A 12285-nucleotide genomic window follows, 5' to 3' on the forward strand; every position below is an offset into this window, starting at 1 on the left:
GCGACCCAGGCACGAGCACGACGGCACTCCTGCATGCTTACAGAATGATTGCAAATCCATGACGGAAATTTTCTTCAAACGTCATTTTTCTTCATATATTTCTGCAACATGTTACATGTACAGTCTGATAGAAGGCACTGCTCCCCCCAGTCCCTCTACACGTTGCATTGGCAAAAACAACAACAGCAGCAAAGAGCCAACCTATACGTACATACATACAGCTATACATAAAGAATGGGTGTCGAATCCGGTTGAGTCTCTACTAAGACCTCATACACGGACATACCTCTTCCTTTCCCGCAAAATGGAAAACTCGCAGAATCTTCCTTCGCGACTATCTTGAAATCGACATCATCCTTGTAACTGATAGTCTGGCTGCTGCAAGCTGGACCTCTAACAGCCAGCAGCCCTGAGGAAATTGTCGTACGGGCTTGCTGCCGGTAGCTTCAGAGAGTGTTGCTGGAAGTCCTGACCTGGCTGTGCGTTGTCGCCGTTGGGCTCATTCATGTACTGTGGATATCCCTGAAGGCTGTCATCAGCGAATGGGTTCGTGCTATGTGTCCCGGCCTGCTCAGAAGTGAACGTTCATGTCAATATCTTGTTTTTGTGTCATGTTCGATTTCGAATGAAATTGTTGAGGGTAAATAAATGCCTTGCAAACGGGAGGTACTCTACCTGAGGCAACTGCGGGTCTTGGAAAAGGTCCAACTCCATCTGGTTGGGCTGGCTGCTTGGCAGCCCAGACGCTTGCACGCTTTGCTGGAAGCTCATGAAGGCGGACATTTTCTGCTGTTTCCCGATCGTCAGGGCTTCGCAGTGGCTAGTCATATCCTTGAATCCAATGTCTGCTGACACTACTCCAGCCTGAGGTGCTGGTTCTGCACCAACCTGAAATAAATGACACGGGTATAATAACAAAATTACCATGCCAAGTGAACACAACTTGTAATGCAAGGGCAACTCAACATGACAGTACCCCAAGGACAGATAAACCAAGGAAAAATAAGGAAGAATGGATTCCTCATACCGTTTCAAGAAGCTGATCGATACTCAGAAGATCTGATGCAGGTACAGAAGATGCGGAAGCATCTGTGCTTTCTGAAGCTTCCCCAAAAGCATCATGGTCATTCCCCAGGTCAATCAGCAAACCCTGCTAAAAAGAACACATGATTTTAGCATGGAAACTAGGAGATGGATATATGTGTCACTGTGCCAGATGTATATACCTCTTCATGGTGACCAGTCTCATGAGACCCTGATGAAGGATTATCAACATGCACTTCAAAGAATTGAGTGCTTGTAGGACACATGTCATCGGGAGTGAAATCACTTAGCAATTGGCTTCTCACATTATTCAATTCCGCCTGCAGAAATAGGAAAGTCGTCAGAAGCTGCATGGAACTCGATCAAAACAATGAAAACAAGATGCGATCAGGAAGGTCAACATTACATCCATCATATTTGCAATGTTGTTCATGATTGTGGAGACTATGCACTCTCGAGATTGACTTTCTGATAGTTCTATTTCTGAAAGGGACTTCAGTGCATTAGCGTTGTCCTCTGGTGATCCATATATTTTTGAAGGATCAACTGAAGAATCCTTGACAGCTGTAAGTCTGCTCTCATCCACCAAACGAAGGAACGGATCGGCCTAAGCAAAATAGGAAAGAAATGTGAAATATAAGGCACATGGCATACATGAAGAGTCCTTAGGAGTCAAGATGAAACAGAAGTACTTCGAAAATCAATACCACTTTCTTCCTACTTGAAAGGCAGAGCTGCCATTGCGTTAAAAAAACCCACAAAACCTCAGTTTGTCGATCTCCACAGTAAAATAAGATGCAATCAAACTATAATTTGGTATATCAACAAAAATAAATCAAGAGGCTGCCAAGCCTATGCATCATTATCGTGATCAATATTTATAGAACACATTTGTCAATTTAAACTCTAAACCATAGGGCACAGAAGGATAGCAAGGGGCTATAAGATGGAAAAACAAACTTTCCAGGAACAGCTAAACATAAAAAGCTCATGATTTACAAACAAGTAGTAGGGTACATACAAGAGATACCGAGAACAATAAGATCAAGTAACAAGTTCGATTATAGGCTTAATTCTAATTCTGACCCTCAAATTGGTACCATAATGTGTTCTTATCACTTCCCAACTAATATTCTATGACATCATTCTGTACAGTCTTTTTTAGGGAGTTACCCTACCATAATCAAAAGAAAATGTAGATAAATAAAATGAGGCTTTCAAATTTTGATCTTACATACCGCACGATCATTGATCATTTGTTTACAGATCGGGATGAGTGGCAACACATTGTAAGCTCTTGACGAGAAAATAATCATGGCTGTGGACAGAGTAAATAATGACCGGCGCCGAGATGGTTGTAATGATTCTGCAAGGTTAAAAAGGACCAAAAAAAGGCAGTTAGAAAGGAAACAAAATAAAAACCACATTTAAGTATATGTAATTTCTGTGCCACCATGTACCATATGAGACCTATTTCTCACAAGTTACATTATATGGTACACTAAATTCTTGTTGACTTGTAACACTTTAAAGGGAATTTGACTGTATCACCTGCTTCAGTGAGCGAATAGGTCCTCAAAGAAAATGCAACCTGAAAACTCTGAGTAAGAGCCTCAAATGTTGATGCCTGGAAGAGGAAAGGGAGAAAACATCAGCAAGTAGGACCTAACAGTTGGTATTCTCTCCCTCCCTCCCTAAGGTCCTTCCTTATGTTTTTGTTGAGGAAAAGAAAAGGCAGATAAACAGGAGGAATTCACATAAGAGCTGCTTATGAATGGGCTTAGGGAACATAGAACATATTGAAAATAAGAGAAGTAACAGAACACTAAATTCAGACCTCGTGAAAATTATAGACTATAGTGTAACAGAAACTTGTGAAAATATATGATTCCTGGAATATGAGGTTAGTTGCAGCGAATTCTAATGAGCTCTAAAGAAAATTGCAAACCTTTTTGTGTAATACTTAGTTTATAGAAGATCATGATTTGTTCCTCACACTGTTGTCCAAACTAGTTCCTATGTTCAGGATCGCTGAGCAGCTATCACTAGCCAACAAGAATCGAAGGGACCTATTAAGGGCCTAGTGGGGGGAGGGGGCGAGGAATAGGGTGGTCCTCACTGCTCACTTTTTTGTTGGTTTGTTGAATGGAATGGGTTGATCCATCAAAACCACATCCCTCACAAGCACATAATTAGTATATAAGCATGAGAGACCTAAATTTGCACAGACATGTTCAAACTTTAAAATGTATAGTGCATATTCAAAAATTGGTCTTTATCAGCATATCTAATCAAGGCAAACTTCTGATGTATCATTGATTTTAGAAGTGTTGTAAAGAAAAGATTTGGAGGAATAAATGCAGGATTTACAAGATCCCCTTGTGTTCCCTTCCCCCAAAACATTTCCAGGTCCAAACAGAACTTGCAATCCTACACAATAACCCAGCCACCTCATCTCCACAAGTAAATGTTGGACTGGGTGACAGTTGAATAATTACCAGGTTCCTCCCTTACAAGCAGGTATTAATATCAAGGAAAAGAACACCACATAGAAAGTAGGATTACCTTGGATCCAGAGAACAACAGAAGCAAACTGTAAGTATGAGCAATGGCTTCATAGTTCGCAGGAGTATTTTCAGGGGATGTTGCTTGAGCCCAAATGGATGACAGCAAAAGTGTGATCTGACGGGTACTCAGTTTCACCAACACTGATTCCTGAATGCATTAAGCATAGTGCACAAACAATTATTCATGGTAAGAAATCTTTTGCTCAAATGTAGCTAATTACCACTTCATACATTCTGGATAGAATTGATTATACCGTTTCCTCATCTGACTTGTTTGAGGAACTTTGGTCTTCCTTTACAGAGATAGAAGATGCTCTCGAAGACATTGAAGGACCTCTCAGAGATATTGAGGGAGCTCTGATCGCTACTGAAGGAGCTCTCATGGCCATTGAAGGACCTCTTTTCATGGAAAAATTAGGAACTTTCATGCTTCGGCGGCGGCTTTGAGACACGTGAAGGTTTTGACTCTTTGATTGTCCAGTTCCTTCACCAACACTATGCAAACTATTGTCCTTGCTTTCTCCTTGTGAATTTTCTGAGTACTTGTCCTTTTTCATCTTGTCAAAGATAGCAGCTGAAGAAGAAAATACAGAGACAGCCCTAGAGAGTGTCCTCTGCATATCATGTTTCTTTGCCTGGCCAGAGGGACTAGCTTGGATCGAAGGGGAAACAGAAGATGGGACTAAGACAATAGCAAATATGCGGTGTGCAGCAACACGAGCTTCATGATCGGGGTGGATCATTGTTAACAGCAACTGATGAAACAAAGCTTCAGGAAACACCTAGCATCAAGTATAGAAGATATGTTTCAAACCAGAAGTAATGTTGTCTGGGATTAATTTTAACACTTCAACTCATTTGTTATAACAGCATACCTTATTCTGATATTGCAAATTTGGCACAGAAGCAATTATTTGAGCTGTGCGGTAAACAGCAGCTGCAGTTGATCTAGCTACAACAGGAGTGCTCGCAATGTTTTCTAGCATAACTGCCATCATGTCAAGAACTGGCCCAGCATCAGTCACCTGATCAACAAAACAAAGTCTAGATAAGTCTTGTATGCATTGTGCGTAGATCATATGAAACTAATTGACATATTATACAGACCAAACTGCAAGGAGGGATCAGTTAAAAATCACATCTACTTAAGTAGCACCATTATATCGTGACATAAAGGTAACATAAAATTTCAGATGGAGAAAATGGCAAATGCACCTTCTTTGACAGCTGAACTAGGCATTCGTCTATGCCCTTCCGGAATTTCTCGTTCCATTTTACTAATTCCATATCTTTGCTGCCAAGAGTAATATGGAATGTCCTTTTCAAATGCCTCACAAGATCACTTATGGCACCTATAGTTGCTGGTGAAGCGGTAGCACTGGATTGTTCTGCAAGGGTAGCTGCCACCTCCACGATGCTAAGCTGCATGTCTGGCTGCTTCACCATTGTCTTGTGCTCAATATGTTTTATCAGCAGTGACAGCATTAAGTGCATATTTTGTCCTACAGAATCGTTTAAACAACATAAGCAACCACATTACCCGTATACAATATCTTAGACTCATCAACTACAATGCAAAAGTAGCACCTGAGCTTTCTACTAAAAGTTGCATGTCCAACAAGACACACAAAGCAAGTCCATTTTCTGATAACCATGAACTGTTGTTACCGAAGTACCGAAACAAACATTCCAAGATGCGGCGGAATGTGGTTGCCTCCCTAGAAAGCTTGGCCATATTATGCACACAGATTCTGGACCAAAACTTAGGGTCCCTAGCATCTTCCCTGCAGCACAAGAGTATGTTTAGGAACAACTTGCTTACTGTATATGAAGAAAAGACAAAGTCAATCAAAGAGTAAAAGTAAGATTATATTACACTGGCAGGTTGACTCCTCCCTTGACATTAACTATGTTCTCCCAAGAGGGAGCCGGAGTGATAATGAAAGGGGAAGGGGTCTGCTCAGCCTTCTGGCCTTCCTGCGCCAACTGGTTGTCAGCATCATTGGTACTTTGGTCATCATTTTGCATCTTCTGAGGTTTGTAGTTCTCCAGTACAACTTGAACAATCTAAAAGGTACAATAGAAAAAAAATCAGAGCTGACGAAACATTTGTGGCTGCAATCTGCTTGCAAAAGTGATAGTTTGAAAGTAGCCAAATGAACATAAGCAAGGAACCTTCCTTGCAGTGCCAAATAATGTTTCTTCTTTAGATGTAGGGAATGTTTGGTTGCTAGCCACAATCTACCACAACTAACTTTAAGCAAGTGTGGCAAGCCACAAAAAGTATGGCTAGCAAATTGGTTGCCACACTTTGCCATGGCTAAAGGAATCTTGCCACACTTTTTAACTCTATGACATGTGGAGCCCAAAAGAATCATACCTAAGCTTAGTTGTGAACCAAACATTTGCCAACTTGGTCAAACTTGCCTAAGGTAAAGTGTGGCAAATTGTGGCTAGCAACCAAACACCCCCGTAATCTCAATATTGACAAGCACATATTAAACAGGGAAGTAACACAAGAAAAAAAGCTCGCTGTCATAGCACTTACATTGTCAAACTCTGATGAGATATGAGAAAGCTCCCCCATAAACCATACCTGCTCAACAAGAAAACTACATGATATTATGATTGTCAAAGATTTTTTTTTTTTGAAAATTTTAATGCTCAGTGGTTATGACACAGTAGAACAATAAGAAAAGCAGCAATCTTTAAGAAGGCGTCCTGCACACACTGAAATATTTTTTGAATAGAGATTTAAGTTCTAGATAGCTACTCCCTCCAGTCAAAAACAAAACATGTCATCACCAGGCCGATGTCCAAAACTACAAGCATGTGTGACTGGAGGGAGTACGGGAAATTACAACAATACAGAACCCACCTCCATCAAACTACATGTTGTCATATTTAGTTAATAAAGCAGAAATATGAGCCCAAAATTGCACCAAATAGGGTTTAAACTTGGGTGATATAGGCATACATCCACACTCTCACACAACTGAGCTACGCTTAGTTCATAAGTTATGCATATGAAGCTAGTCAACTCATGAGTACTTATTGCCTTTGAGCTTTCATTGCTGGCATCATAAGAAATGAAGTAAACTGTGAATTAGAGTTATGTTGGAAGAATGTTTTAGCTTCCTCTTGGAAATAGGAGTATAATAATTCTCTTACACTTTGAGGTTTGAACATCCTATTAATTTACCCAGAACTTTTAGAAAGCCATGCAAACATATGACATCAGTTTGATATAGTGCGATCACAGAACCTACCATAGCTGAAAGAGATTGCAGGGCTGCCGCTCGTAGGGCAGTTGCCCTCTCATCTTCTCCTACTTCTTGGGCTATTTCACACAATCTTGGGACCAGCCCTTCCAAATTGAACTGGTATGTACCATCCACCTGGAATAGACAGACTCAAGATCAGCAATAATGTGAAATACCTAATATAAACTGAATCCTGCTAATGGACAATGGCATCTACTCCAATAGGAATACCTGATTGACAGCAAAATCAAACAAGGTTTCACACCCAACGATGCGCAAATCGTCCTGCCTCTTTTGGTCTAAAAGAGTGTGTACAATGCTTAATAGGCTACTTGCAAACAGAGGCCTGAATTGAGAAAATAACAATTACATTTTTAACCAGCAAAATAATAATAAAGTGTAAGAAGTATCCGTTGCAAACCAAAAAAAATATTAACTTCACAGAATCCAGGGCCATATGAGCAAGAGAAACTTGAAAAGAAGACTCACATCTGTTCTCTACAAGAAACCGACAGTCTGCGATATATCAACATCACCACTTTTGCAAAGCCGTACTGCTCACTTCTTAAGTCCCGGTAAATATGTTGCTCCAAGTAAACTGTGATCTGCTCAGACATCAACATGCAGAAGACGACAAGCTTACTGAGACTGAATTTACTAGAGCAGATTAAGAGGCAATCATATCAGCCAATATATTTAACAAGGACTACTACGAGCACCAAGGAGAGAAGGAAACTACAATTGAAACATTAAGTTAGAGGCCTAGAACAATGTCCCATGAGGCATCTCTAGTTTTGAGAGTTTTGAGATAAGTTACACTAGTCGATCCTCGATTGCATTTATAATCTGTACTACAGTAGCTACAGAGCTAGCAAACTGTATTCTAGCAGCAAGAGCAATTCGCTCAAAAGGCCAGAACCTCTACATCTGGCATGGAAACAACAAAATTCCAACGAGGAAGCAAGGGGGTGAACCTTTGGCACTCGAAGAGGGTTTTTAGAAGCGTACTCGCACAACTTCCCAATCCTTCTCTCGTTGGGCTCTTCATCCTGCAACAGAAACCAAAGTGCTCATTAAATAAATAAATCCGCAACACAGTTAAAGCGTCAACATGCTCATATTTGACAAAAGGAAAACGGATGCAGCATGTCCTGACCTGTGTTTTGGGGAAGATTTCGGCAAGGATCTTCTTGTACCGCTTCACGGGCATCCGGGACCGAGTTGTGAGCCCCGGGCAGAAATAGCAGAGTGATACCATCCTATACTTCTATGTTAACAATTGAACAACGTGTCTGTCAAATGCAAATGGCATCGGTGAGAAACACCTCGTGATCCAGATTCCAACAATGAAAACAATAGTGGGTTGATCAAAGGGGAAAAGGACTTGAAAAGGATTTCGGGTGAATCTGTGAAAACTGAACCAGCAAACGATGATCAAATTAAAGCAGTCAGACAGTGATTTAAACTGAAGGCAACCGCGCACAAAGGAGACCAAAACTGAAACCATCCAGAAACTTGCAAAACTGACAACCAGCATTCGACGATCAATCAGCGTCGACGCAAGAGAAACCAAAACTGAGGGCACGATCAATCACCCTCAAACCATCCAGCGATCCCCGTTATCAGCACACACACACCAGAATCGTACACAACGGCGGGTGAAGCGTGGGATAGAATGCGAGCAATACATTTCTACGTGGCGCCTGCCGGCCGGCGAGTTGGTCGGTCGGATCGAGCTGCCGTGGCAACGGGGGTCAGGCGGGGCCGGATCGGGGAATGCGGGACGCCTGCGTCCGCGCCGGTGGTCGTCCTCCGCTCCTCCGCCTCCGACCAGGAGAGACGCGACGCGCGCCGGGGTGGTGGGGTGGAGGTGGGGCGGTGGGGCGGGCGGGGAGGGAGGAACGGAGAGAGGCACGCACGCGCGCACGCCCCCACGGTTATTCGCGACGCGGCTTTGCCCTCGGTGGCGCGGTGACAGCGGGGGTTGGGTGGGTGGTCGTGAGGGGAGGGGAGGGGGCGAGGGAGGGGTGGTGGCGTCCCGCCGTCCGCTCGTGCGTGCGGCCCGGCCGGGGCTCCAGGATCGCCGGGCGCGACTTCCGCCATCCTCGGCGGCGAGGCAGGCATCACGCCCGCCCTCCAGATTTAGGCAGGAAGTTCCGTGCGTGTTTGCGCGCGCCAGCAGACCAGCGGTTGCCTGAGCTAACGTTAACTAATGGAGAGTACCCCTACATCCCACTCCCAGTAGTGACGATTACCTCTTTCAAACGATCGCTTAGGGCTAAACCCTCTAAACCACCATTCATTGGTATAGATTGAATCGAGCTTGTATGAGCATTGAAGTTATTGCTAGAATTCCATGATACTGTGATGAAAATCCACAGGAAGAATCCCCAACCAGAAAATGGTTATTATAGGACTTCAATCGTTGTGGCTTCTCTCAAATAAGACTTCAAACACATTTATTTCTCTCAAATAGGACTCTAAACATTATTTGTAAGCTCTAATGATATTTTAATACAAGTAACTATTTTTTCTCATCTCCCAAATACATGTATTTTTGTATATGACTTTATTACCCTTGTATGCGTGACTGTACGAGCAACAATTTATCTGTCTCGTACGTAAAGTCTCCTTGTATACTCGCGTCGCCGCCGGACCGCGACCATACTCACGCCGCCGGCAGGAGCGAGCACACGTAGTTGTCGGCGTGTGCCTTGTAGAGCCGCAGCACGTCCGCGTTGCCCTTGCCCTGTAGGAAGGCCTTGGAGAGTAGGATCTTGGTGCCCACACACTTGTCGTCCCAGCTGAAGGTGAAGTCGTCCCGCTCTGCGGCTAGGTTGTGCCTGTTGGAGTAGATGTACGATAGGTACACGTCCGAGAGTTCTCTGTCAGTGCCACCGCCGCCGTCACCATGTGCAGCCACGCCGCCGCCCATAGCAGCTCGTTCTGCATTGCATGCATTGTTGGTTGTTGTGTGGATTAGACAACAGAATTTGGATGTAAGGCCTTGTTTAGTTCCGAAAAGTGAAAACTTTTCGGTACTGTAGCACTTTCGTTTGTTTGTGACAAATATTATCCAATCATAGATTAACTAGGATCAAAAGATTCGTCTCGTGATTTACAGCTAAACTGTATAATTAGTTTTTATTTTCGTTTATATTTAATGTTTCATGCATGTGCCACAAGATTCGATGTGACGGGGAATCTTGAAAACTTTTTGGTTTTCAGGGTGAACTAAACAAGGCCTAACTGATTCCTCCCCTCGATGGACGGCAATTCTCCACCCTTCCTCCCCTCGGCAATGGACGTAGCATATTGTACATGTTGGAGTTTTTTTTGAGAAACTGTACATGGCGTGGTTCCATGGCCAGACGGTGGCCAGCCAGCCCAGGCCACAACCACGGCCAGGGAGCGGTAGCTAGACTAGCTAGCCCAGGCCATGGCCACAACCAGGGAGCCGGTAGCTAGACCGAGACCAGGCCACAGACACGCCCAGGGAGCGGCCAGGGAGCCGGCAGCCAGACCGAGACCAGGTCAGGGAGCGGCAGCCAGCCCAGGCCACGAACACAGCCAGGGAGCCGACAGCCAGTCCGATACCAGGCCACGGCCACGCAAAAAATTTGCGTGGGCGATGGGTCCATCGCGCCGTGCATGCGACCCCCTCGCCGATCGATGCCGCGTGGATGGGAACTCCATCGGACGGCAGCTGTACACAACATCTCGACTGAAGCCAAATCGGTAGACGCTCAGGAGCTCCAAATCGGCTCGGCCAAGCCCTGCCAAGTTCCCATTGCGACGCTTCTCAGATGTCGCCATCGCCTGTATCCGAGGTCTGCGCCGCCAGTACCCACCGTGTCTGGGGAAGAGCGTCCTCTCCATCCGCCTCTACCTACGCATGGCGCAGCCTATGGTGGCATTCCATCGTCTCCAGACTCCAGAGCTTCTTCCCTGGGACCCTCTTCTATTTGCGCCGATTTGTTGGCCTAAGCCGTCGCCGGTGCCGTCACCTGAGCCTCTGCTTGGGCGCCCATGCCATCCACCGCGACTGGCCGATTTGCGTAGGAGCCACTTCGAGGAGAAGAAAGAGACCGAGCCGATTCAGGCTAGGAGCCGCAAGCGAGAGAGCCATCCATGCGCGAGGCAGTAGTGTGGAGAAGCCGTCTCTCCTCAGACGTCTGATTTTCTCCGGCAACACGCGTCGTTCATCCAAGCTATGGGCGCACGCAAGGGGGTTTAGACCCCGGGACCATCTAATTTTCTTCCACGGCCACGGCCAGGGAGCGGCAGCTTAGGGGCAAAGGAGTTATGCTATGGCTAAATACATGTATTTAAGGATTTAAAACATAGTTAATTGTATTAAAATACCATTAGAGTTTACTAATAATGTTTGAAGTCCTATTTGAGAGAAATAAATGTTTGGAGTCCTATTTGAGAGAAGCCACAACAATTGGAGTCCTATAATAGTCATTCCCTCAATTCCAACGATAATCATAAGATCAAAATGAACAAAAAGGTAGGAACACTTCCACTTTCAGCGGGGGAAGAATTTCTTTTCAAATGTTTGATTAAATATTTAAATCTACTACGAGAGTAGCAAAATAAAGAAAATCATGCTAAGTAGCGATATTCTGCTCCGTGGATTATGCTCTAGCAGTTCCAATAAAAACTGTTATATATATTGGAAGATGGGGTTGTTTTGTTACTCCAGACCCCCAATGTACCCCTTCTTTATTGTCATCAGTAAACTCTTTTTTTTCTCTCAAATAAAGAGGGAGTTCAATCTTTCCCAATAACATAAGCCCCCACAATAACTATTTTTTCTCCCACCGGTGCAGAGCACAGAGGTGGTAGTCGCCGCCGATGGCACCCTGCTCATATTGGGCCAAAGTCGTCGATGGAGGACGGGGTTACCACCACGCCACCCGCAAGAGCAAGAGCGCGTGTGGAGGGTGCTCTTCTCTAGGCCTCCTTGGCCGCACACAACTTTGGGACAGAACCAAACTTACCATCGCGGGGCGGGAGATGGGGTCGTTGGAGTTTAAGATGGCACGACGCCTGACGAGGACAAGGCTAGCATGTCGAGGGGGTAAGAGCTAGGCCCGAGCCCAGAGGCGGTAAGACCGACACGCGCAAGGCTAAATGTTTTTCATCGGCAACAGTCCTCTGTTCCATTTGTTGTAAAATTAAACTATTCGGAAATCATGGAGCCCTTTATGCTTCTTTGAGGTGGCGTTTGGATGGAGATTATAGGGATAGAGATAGGGATATCGCTATCCCACCATCCGAAAGGTAACATTGTTCCTAGTCATTTAATCCTGGCCGTTCGTCCATTCATTTTTTCTGTCTAACTCCCTATATCCATGTATCCAAACGCCGAGTGATGTATTCTACATGCTTGACGCACGGGGGAT

General features: G+C 44.5%; 2 protein-coding genes across 3 annotated transcripts; both read right to left on the bottom strand.

The window, feature by feature from the left end:
• LOC8065576 lies at positions 60-8766 on the bottom strand. 2 transcript variants are annotated; one of them, XM_021449051.1, is made up of 20 exons: positions 8563-8766; positions 8031-8166; positions 7849-7923; positions 7364-7479; positions 7106-7220; positions 6881-7009; positions 6160-6207; positions 5488-5678; positions 5199-5395; positions 4827-5113; positions 4487-4636; positions 3866-4393; positions 3610-3759; positions 2596-2671; positions 2283-2410; positions 1451-1651; positions 1227-1364; positions 1028-1153; positions 676-888; positions 60-567 (listed from the first exon to the last, which is right to left on the bottom strand). In XM_021449051.1, the coding sequence occupies exons 2-20, from the start codon at positions 8130-8132 to the stop codon at positions 394-396; spliced, it is 3144 nt and encodes a 1047-aa protein (XP_021304726.1). In that variant the 5' UTR covers positions 8133-8166; positions 8563-8766; the 3' UTR covers positions 60-393. The 2 variants fall into 2 exon arrangements, with proteins under 2 accessions (XP_021304726.1, XP_021304727.1); XM_021449052.1 differs by having other exon boundaries at positions 1028-1150; positions 8563-8765.
• On the bottom strand, positions 8567-8998 carry LOC110431199 (proline-rich protein 2-like). The gene has a single exon (XM_021449930.1). The coding sequence runs from the start codon at positions 8996-8998 to the stop codon at positions 8567-8569; it is 432 nt and encodes a 143-aa protein (XP_021305605.1).

This window comes from Sorghum bicolor, chromosome 10, assembly GCF_000003195.3.
Source record: "Sorghum bicolor cultivar BTx623 chromosome 10, Sorghum_bicolor_NCBIv3, whole genome shotgun sequence".
In the NCBI taxonomy this organism is placed as follows: Eukaryota; Viridiplantae; Streptophyta; class Magnoliopsida; order Poales; family Poaceae; genus Sorghum; species Sorghum bicolor.

Bases quoted from the DNA above. Each gene is read 5' to 3' on its own strand.
- LOC8065576 (XM_021449051.1), bottom strand. From the start codon at position 8,132: ATGGTATCACTCTGCTATTTCTGCCCGGGGCTCACAACTCGGTCCCGG. The intron at 5,396-5,487 runs GTAATATAATCT...CTTGTGCTGCAG, and splicing joins GGAGGAGTCAACCTGCCAGT to GGAAGATGCTAGGGACCCTA. The intron at 2,411-2,595 runs GTGATACAGTCA...TTAACCTTGCAG, and splicing joins CTATTCGCTCACTGAAGCAG to AATCATTACAACCATCTCGG.
- LOC110431199 (XM_021449930.1), bottom strand. From the start codon at position 8,998: ATGCCTGCCTCGCCGCCGAGGATGGCGGAAGTCGCGCCCGGCGATCCT.